This window comes from Nelumbo nucifera, chromosome 5 (genome assembly GCF_055504915.1).
Source record: "Nelumbo nucifera cultivar China Antique chromosome 5, China Antique-T2T, whole genome shotgun sequence".
NCBI classification, from domain to species: Eukaryota; Viridiplantae; Streptophyta; class Magnoliopsida; order Proteales; family Nelumbonaceae; genus Nelumbo; species Nelumbo nucifera.
Genome location: NC_142653.1, coordinates 60,059,931 through 60,069,704, shown reverse-complemented (window position 1 = coordinate 60,069,704; position 9,774 = coordinate 60,059,931). Strand labels below are relative to the sequence as shown.

Below are 9,774 nucleotides of genomic sequence, written 5' to 3'. Positions count from 1 at the left end.
GGTTGCAGGGGTTGCAGGGTTTGAAGAAGAACTAGAGCATGAGGTGCAGAGCCATTCTCTTCTTCTCTGAAGTCTAAGCAATCCTAAGCAAACTGGGCTCGGTGAGGGTTGGGCAGGGATTCTTGGGCGGTATCCACTGGTTTAGACTTGGAAGCTGAGTAACAGTAGTTGTACGAACTCGAAAGAACCTAGATCCAGTCATCATCCACTGTTCCGGCAGTTCCAATAATTCCGACAAAGAAAATGAGGAGAGGGAGAGAAAATCAATTTTCAAACAGTAAAAATAGAATTATTCAATTAGATAAACGATAGGAGTAGTTTAAGAAATTTACCCTAAAAATAAAGAAATATGTTTGCTTTGGCCCATGACAAATTTTCCCAATCTCTAACCTATACACAGGTATCACTCCGGGCAATCTATTCACATTCCTGATCACGAACCTTCACGGGGGAAGATGTTACCCAACAACGCAACCGGTCACTGGTGGACGATGGAATAGCTCCGCCCTACCGTTGTCATCACTTTTGAGGTTTGAATCGATTAACGTTAATTTTATCTTTTTGTTAAGAGACGTTAATAGCAAGAGGTATCTTTTTGTTAAGGCGCGCGCAATAATCCTTCGCATTTGTCATTTCTGTCCCTCTTTCTTTCTTTCCTGCGCGGCTACTTCTTCTCCTTCTCTCTCTATGACTCTTTCCTCACTCACTCGCAGTTCCGTCGTTTGCAGATTCATTGATCAAATGGTTCATTTATTTCCATCATGAGTACGATGATTCCCCCACCATTAAATGTTTGTCGTCTTTCTCGCCGAGGGAGCAGTATGAACGATAGCGAAGTTGTATTCGCAAACCTTAGTAGCTTTGAAGGTATAATAACTCCCTCGAGGCTTTGTCTCACCTCCGTTGTTCTTCCATGGCGGACATGGTGAAGCATGGAAAGAAGCATCGGCGTTTCCAATGGCTCCTTATTCTCATGTCTGAGAAGGTGGGCCTACTGGAAGATATCTCAACGTCAAGAGTTTATAAAGTCGTGTTACTTCACCTCAGCACCGGAAGATTTCCGTCGATTGAACAAGGCGATCTACCATTTAATCCGAAATGGTCGAATTAACGAAGCGAGAAGTGTATTCGACGCCACACAACACCGGAACGCTGTCACGTGGAACTCTATGATATCTGGGTACATCCAAAACAGGGAGATTGCCAAGGCGCGTAAACTGTTCGATCAAATGCCCAATCGAGATATCGTCTCGTGGAACCTGATGATATCGGGTTATTTTTCATGCCCGGGGCTCAGACTGATTGAGGAGGGACGATCCTTATTTGATCGAATGCCCGAGAGAGACCTGGTATCTTGGAACACAGTCATCAGTGGCTATGCACGGAACGGGAGAATCCAGGACGCATTATATCTTTTTCATATAATGCCTGAGCGGAATATAGTGTCTCGGAATGCAATGATCACTGGCCTCTTGCAAAACGGTGATGTTTCAGGTGCAATTGAATTGTTTGAGAGGATGCCTGAACGGGACTCCACTTCTCTTAGTGCACTTGTATCGGGTCTCATTCAGAATGATCAACTGGACAAAGCTGCAAGGATTTTGCTTGATGTTGAGAAGGCATTTGAGGACAGAGGAGATTTAATTCATGCGTATAACACTCTGATTGCTGGTTATGGTCAAAGAGGAATGGTCGATGAAGCTCGACGCTTGTTTGACCAAATTCCTTCTTACACTAATTTCAGTAAAGAAGGTCAGCAATTCAAAAGAAACGTGGTATCATGGAATTCAATGATCATGTGCTATGTTAAAGTGGGAGACGTGGTTTCAGCCAGAAGGATCTTTGATGAAATGATGGAACGAGATACCATCTCATGGAACACCATGATCAGTGCCTATGTTCGTGCATCAGATATGGCAGAAGCTTCAGATCTTTTCCTTAGAATGCAGGACCCTGATACCAGGTCATGGAATTTGATGATTTCAGGGCATGCCCAGGAAGGCAATATGGAACTTGCATGTTATTTCTTTAACAGGATGCCCCAGAAAAGCCTTGTTTCATGGAATTCAATGATAGCAGGATTTGAGCAAAGTGGAGATTATGAAGAAGCAATTCAACTCTTTCTTCAGATGCTAGCTGAAGGTGAAACTCCTGACAAACACACATTATCGTCACTGCTCAGTGTGTGTGCTGGGCTCACAGCTCTTTACCAAGGAATGCAGATTCATCAACAAGTAATAAAAACAGTAGTTGCAGATATACCAATAAATAATTCCCTTGTAACTATGTACTCAAGATGTGGGGCCATAGTGGAGGCACAAGCAATTTTTGATGAGATGAAAATGCAGAGAGATGTGGTTTCATGGAACGCAATGATTGGGGGGTACGCCTATCATGGTTTTGCAAAGGAGGCTCTTGAGCTTTTTGGGGAGATGAAGAGGATGAAAGTGCAACCCACATATATTACATTCATATCAGTTTTGAATGCATGTGCTCATGCGGGGTTGGTGGAGGAAGGCCGTCGAGAGTTTGAATCCATGGTTAGGGAATTTAGGATTGAACCAAGGGTTGAACACTATGCTTCCCTTGTGGACATTGTGGGGCGGCATGGACAGCTGGAAGAGGCCATGAATTTGATTAGAGGCATGCCATTTGAACCTGATAAGGCTGTGTGGGGTGCCCTGTTGGGTGCTTGCAGGGTACATAACAATGTGAAATTGGCCAAGGTTGCAGCTGAGGCATTAATGAGGCTTGAGCCAGAAAATTCAGCACCATATGTATTGTTATATAACATTCATGCTGATGCAGGGAGATGGATGGATGCAATGGATGTGAGAATGGTGATGGATGGTAAGGGAATTAGAAAGCAACCAGGGTACAGCTGGATAGAGTTGTACAACGAGGTTCATATATTTGTTACAGCAGATCGATCCCATCCCCTTGCAGAAGAGATCCATGCACTAATTGAGAGTTGCAATCGGGTAACCAAAGAGCTAGATGTTGAGATCCAGTATACCTCTGAATTTGATTATGTATTGGGAAGGCATTGATGGTATTTTTTAACATGACATTTGCAACATGATGGACTAGATTCCTGAGATAACCATGCAAACATATTTAATACAATTACATTGGAAAGATGGCCGAGTTATTGTAGTAATTAGCTCATTTCCTCTTCCATGCTGCTTTAGTTGCAAAGGCACCAATTACATACCCAATGGTGTTACATTGACCGACCTTGTGACATGGAGCTAATTGATGGAAAATGGAAGGAATTCTTGGGGATCATGTTAATGTGAATTGGGAATGTGTCCTTACTTGATCATTCCCCAAGGCATAGGTTTCCTTGTCATATGCAACATCATCACCTATCTTGAGACCATCATCTTCCATCCTGAGATAACAATGTGATATATGAACCTTGTGACAGTAACATTCCATGCATTAATAAAAGCAGCTCCTATGGGCTACTGTTCCACCAGTCTAAAGCTTTTGAGCTTGTTCTCACCCATGTGTTGGGATCCTACTCCCTGATTTGAGCATCTATGAATACATTAGTAATTGAGTTGGTCTATATTGTAATTGGTTATATCTACCTATTGACAGGTTTCCCTTGCATTGTAAACATGCTATTTGTGCTTATTAGTAGATCTTTGAGTAAGTAGGTGTTCAAATTGTTGAACACCATTTAAGGTCTTATTGGCACCTGTGTTAAGCCTAATTGCAAGTTTTTGCAAGCACTTGGAAGCCCTACTAGTTTGGGTTTTGTTGGCACCTAGGTAAGTCCAACTAGGAAAGGTGTTATAGGCACCTGTAAAGTGTTGTTGGTTATAAAGGCTTGGATGGAACCCCGGAAGTTCATTTGGTTAGTGTAAATTCTCAATGGTGATATGAGGTAGATGACATAGGGAGGTTTGGCTAAACTTCTATAAAATTTTTTCTATTTCTCTTGTTTTTCTTTTGTAAAATTAATGGAAGCTTGTATTTATCTTGATATGAGCAGATATTTATAAAGTATTATAGAAGACTCTAGAATGTAAGTTACAGCTGTTACAACTGAATTGTACACGTGGATTCTATAACAGAATTGTACACGTGGATAACATATTATATCATACTCCCCCTCGAGTTGGAGATGGAGGAGGACCGACACCCAACTTGGATTTTAACATGTTAAACTGATCATTGCCCAAGGCCTTGTTGAAGACATCCGCTGGTTGGACTTTAGTGGAAATATGGGAGGTAGCAATGGTCCAAGTTTGGATATGTTCTCAGACAAAGTGACAGTCAATCTCAACATGCTTTGTTCGCTCATGGAACACTGGGTTGGAAGCAATATGTAGGGCTGCCTTGTTGTCGCGGAAGACAGTCATGGGCTGAATATGGCTTAATCCAAGATCATGAAAAAGTTTCTTAAGCCAAATTAGTTCACTACTTAGAGCAGTCATGGAACAGTATTTGTCTTCTGCTGAAGATTTTGACATTGTAGGCTACTTATGTGTCCTCCAAGAAATAGGTGAAGAGCCCAGCATAGTGAAGTAACTTGTTGTTGATCGCCTAGTGACAGGACATCCTGCCTAGTCTGAATCACAGTAGCCACAAATGACTAGGTCATTGTTGGAAGGGAGGGACATACCATGATTTGGTGTGGACTTTAAATATCTATGAACATGAATTGTAGCACCGTAGTGAGCTTGTTTAGGCTTGCTCATGAACTGGCTGAGCACATGTACTAAATATGTGAGTTCAGGTCTAGTAATTGTTAAATAGATCAATCGTCCAACCAGTCTCCAATATCTGTTTGGGTGTGGAAATGGAGGTCCTTTCGCAAGAGCTAGCTGTTGTTGTTGACGCATAGGAAAAGAACTTGGATGACACACTAGCATGCCCGTTTCAAATAAGATGTCCAGAGTGTATTTCCTTTGGCAAAGAAAGATGTTGTTTGGAGACCTAGAGATTTCAATGCCAAGGAAGTACTGAAGTTCTCCAAGGTCTTTAATGTGAAAGCGGCTACTGAGATAATTTTTAAGTCTGGCTATGCAATTGGAATCATTTCCGACAATGATTATATCATTGACATATACAAGAATTGCCAAGAAACTATTTGGCCTAGAAGAAACGAACAATGTGCAATTTGTTGTAAACTGAAGAAAACCATGATGCTTTAATGTTGTGGCCAGTGTGTCAAACCAGTTGCGGAATGTTTGTTTGAGTCCATAGATTGATTTTTGAAGACAACAAACTCGTGTCACCTATTGGTAAGAAACCCGGAGGTGGCACCATGTAAACTTCTTCATGTAAGTTACTATGCAAAAAGGCATTACTTATGTCCATTTGGTGAACATCCCAATGACAGGTTACAGCTAAAGCTAAGAGACATCTCACTATAACCAACTTTGCCACAAGAGCATAGGTGTTGTTGTAATCAACTACAGGAGTTTGGGTATAACCTTTGGCGACTAATTCGGCTTTGTAACGATCAATAGTCCCATCAGGTTTAAGTTTGAGCTTATATACCCACTTGCAGCCCACTAGGGATTTTCCTAGTGATAAAGAAGTTAGAGTCCAAGTACCATTTCGGGCAAGGGCTGTTAATTCATCTTGCATGGCTTGTTAAAGAAGTTAGAGTCCAAGTACCATTTCGGGCAAGGGCTGTTAATTCATTTTGCATGGCTTGTTTCCAGTTAGGATGTGCAGTGGCTTCAGCATAGCTTTGTGGTTCTGTGGTGTTTAGATGGATGAGCTGATGCCCAATAAAATGTGATATGGGATGTTGTGTGCTGGGGTTTGTTGGACCATTGGATTGTAAGGTGGGACAAACAAACTCTTGGAATCACTTAGGGGGTTGAATGGGGCGGCTAGATCGACGTATAGGTTGAGTGAGAGTGTTGTTAGGTTCTACTTCAAACCCATTGTTGACTGGGGAAGGCTCATCATGGGCTGTAGTGGGCAGATGATTATGAGTTGCAATGGTATCAACAGGAGTGTCATCGGTTATAGGAAGTGGTACCACTAGTTGATCAGAGGTTTGTGGGGTATTCAGGATGTTTAAGAAAGGAAATTGATCATCGTAGAAACGAACATCCCGTGAAACAAAGAACTCCTTGTTATCAAGGTTACACAACTGGTAACCTTTTTGTCCTTGCGGGTAGCCCATGAAAACACAACGATGGGCCTGCACAACAAATTTATCATGGGGTTTGCCTTGAACTCGGGCATAACATAAACAACCGAACACCCTTAATTGGTTATATATAGGAGGCTTACCATGCAACATCTCATAAGGGGATTTCCCATGCAACTGTGGTGTAGGCAAGTAATTTATCAATAAAGTGGCAGTAAGCACACATTCACCCCAAAATTGTATTGGAAGCCCAGCTTGGAACCGTAAGGCACGTGCCATTTCAAGTAAATGGTGGTGTTTCCGCTCCACTACCCCATTCTGTTGAGGGGTGTCAACACATGTTCATTGATGAAGAATGCCATTGTTTTAAAAATAAGTCTAAATGGGTTTAGGCAAGAACTCAAGCCCATTATCAAATCTAATTGTCTGAATCGAGGTGTGAAATTGAGAGAAATAACGAGTCTTTACCATTTCACAGAATATAGTGAGAAACTATAAAGTATCTGACTTACATGCCATCAAATAGACCCAAGTGGCTCGACTGTAGTCATCTACAATAGAGAGAAAATAACAAGCCCTAGAGTAGGATGGCACCCGATATCCTCCCCAAATATCACAATGAATAAGTTGGAAAGGTGCAATGCTTTTATTTATAGCTACGTGAAAAGGGTAATCTTGTAAGCTTAGCACGACTACATGCATCACAACATACAATAATTACAGATAGGTAAACATGCAATTCTTGAATCAATAACAATCAAGCATAGGCAACATGTCCTAACCTATAATGCCACAATTGAAAATTAAAATAAGTTGAATTGATATGTAAAGCTATAGAGTTTGGTAGCCCAATAAAGTGGTAGAGGCCATCCCTCATTTCAGCCACTCCAATCGGTTTCTTGGTGGTTAGGTCATGTACGACACAGAAAGTGGGAAAAAACAAAGTCACACAATTCAGTTGATTAGTGAGTTTGCTCACAGATACCAAATTGCAATTAAAATTCGAAACAAGGAGAGCATTCTCTAAATGAATATGATCAGTAATCTTGACAGATCCTTGAGCTTGTACAGGCATTTGCAGTGCCATTGGGTAGATGAACTGGTTTATGAATACTAGCTGGTTGTGTATGAAGAGCCATACTGGACTGTGCACCAATCATATGGTCCAAGGCTCTTGTATCTAGAATCCAACTAGAAGAATGTAAAAGTTGACAAGCATAAGCCTTACCAACATAATTTGTTGTAGTAGTATGTTTTTTTGAGTTCAAAAGATCCATCAATTGTTGATACAGATCAAGACTTAAACCAGCAATTGGAGAAATTGAGTTTGAATGTCCAGTTGTCTGAGTCATATTCTTTGACAAACTCTTGTTTGTCGACTTGCTAGTTGCAGATTTCCTTTTATCTACCCAACCTAGTGGATAACCCAAGATTTCATAGCACTAGTCCTTTGTGTGTCCATTGCACTTGTAGTGGTTGCATCTGAATTTTGGGTGGGTAGATTTATCTTGCGGCTTCGATGATGCGGCGACCACATGCAGTGCTGTTGTTTCGATAATAGGTACTTGTTGAGTCGAGAGACTTTGGTGGCGTTCTTCTTGCACGATCAGTGCATAAATGCGACTAACGTTAGTCAAGGGATCAAGACTAAGGATGTGAGAGTGAATAGTGTTAAAATTCTCACTCAATCCCATCAATAACTGATATACTTTTTCTTTCTCACGTTCAACAATGAATTCCTTTTCTGCACCTCCACATGAGCAGGTTGGGATTGAATTATAGGTTGCTAATTCATCCCATGAACTTCGTTAAGTAATTTCTTGTGAGAATTGCAGTGCTAAGTAACTTCGTTAAGTAATTCATCCCATGAATTATAGGTTGGGATTGAATTATAGGTTGAAACAGAGAGATTCTCCTGTCAAAGCAGTGCTAAGTCTCTTTTGAGTTGAAAGATTCGAAGGGCAATTTCTTGTGAGAATTGCTCTTCCAGATCAAGCTAAATCTCATGAGTAGAGTCCACATATGCCACACTTTCATGCAATTCACGAGACAAGGAGTTGAAGATTCAAGAAATGACCATGGAATTACCCTTATTCCAGGCCAGTTCTTGATCAAATGACTTTTTTGGTTTTTTGATCGTCGTCCACAAAACCAAGCTTGTTCTTGGCACACAATGCATTTTGCATTGCACTAATCTAGGTGAAATAGTTTTCTCCATTTAATGGATAGGAAACCAAGATTAAACCTGGATTATCTGAAGGATGCAAAAAGAAAGGAGAGGTTGGATTAGAGGTAGCGTCCGAGCCACCAGTTGCAGTGTTGGCAACCATTAATTCCGGCGATTTGTAGATGCAAAGAAAGAACAGTGAAAGAACGGATCGAGAGCTTGAGGCGCTTTGATACCATGTACAATTAAATGAAGCTTGTATTAATCTTGATATGAGCAGATATTTATAAAGTATTACATAAGACTCTAGAATGTAAGTTCTAGCTATTACAATTGAATTGTACACATGGATTCTATAACATAATTGTACACGTGGATAACATATTATGTAATATCTTTCTTTTCTTTTGAAGTTTTGTAGTTTGATTTATTCACTAACTTCTCATATAATTGCATTAACTTGAATATTTGAGATTTTGTAGACTATTTTCTTCTATTGTGTTCCTTATTGTTTGTCTACAAGATAGAAGTTCTCTTAGAGCAGTTATAAGAGCTACTAACTCTACTAACATTATCAATTACACTAATATACTAATTGCCTTTACTTTTTTTTATTGTTTTGCTTACATTTATTGTTGATTTCCATTCTAATAATCTATATTTTTCTACAATTAGTTTTTCTAATTTGATAGTTGGTCCATCTGTTAGCTATTCGAGTGTAGTAGGTCCATTTCTCTGCTACTTATTTGTTTGTGGCTGGTCCTCTCTCTCTAGCTCTTATTTTACATTTACTATTTATATTATTTATTAAGTAAAGAACCACTAACCCTAATAGTAGGTTATAGTTCTTTAACTACTTAATTTACATTTTAGTTGCAATCTTCTTGTTAGCAGTTTTTATCATTATTGTTAGTATGCTTAATTGTTGATTGCTAACCCATGTACCTCTTGCTACCATATGTGTTTATCTGTTTTATAGCTATTAGGTTTCTTAGTTCAACAACTAGTTTATATCAAGTATTCTAACTTAGGGCCCATTTGGTGCGTCTTTTTGGGAAGATCTTCTAGTAGCTCTGACAGTCAAAAGACGCATTGAGCTTTTGCATGAAGATCTGAGCAGCCCAAAGCATGTTTGGTAGATGTGCATCTTTTCGTGCATCTTTCCACGTAAGAATAAAATGTGAAAGACGTGAAAAGCTTCATTTGGAGCTTCCCAAAATCAGCCCAAAATGGGTTTGCGTCTTTTCGGCGTTTCGCCTTTTGTTGGCTAGATCTTCCGCATGCCAAATGGAAATAAACCGAAAATCAGCCTTCCTGGCTTGTAAACAGCCGAAAAATAGTGCGGAAAGACGCGCCACATGAATCCTTTAATCAATTGATGAACCTAACTAACTAAGACTCTAGACTTTCGTTGCATATTATCTATTACAAGGATTAGATTCAATTTAAGGGGAAGGATCTTGAGCCAGATTGTTAAGGGTCT

At 40.1% G+C, this 9,774-nt stretch overlaps 1 protein-coding gene across 2 annotated transcripts; it reads left to right on the top strand.

Annotated features, from left to right (window-relative positions):
• The first annotated feature begins 202 nt into the window (after window positions 1–202).
• MEF9 (mitochondrial editing factor 9) lies at window positions 203–3,692 on the top strand. Of its 2 annotated transcripts, none has more exons than XM_010243365.2 (2): window positions 203–530; window positions 729–3,692. In XM_010243365.2, the coding sequence occupies exon 2, from the start codon at window positions 933–935 to the stop codon at window positions 3,048–3,050; it is 2,118 nt and encodes a 705-aa protein (XP_010241667.1). In that variant the 5' UTR covers window positions 203–530; window positions 729–932; the 3' UTR covers window positions 3,051–3,692. The 2 variants fall into 2 exon arrangements, with proteins under 2 accessions (XP_010241667.1, XP_010241668.1); XM_010243366.2 differs by having other exon boundaries at window positions 714–3,692.
• The last annotated feature ends 6,082 nt before the right edge of the window (window positions 3,693–9,774 follow it).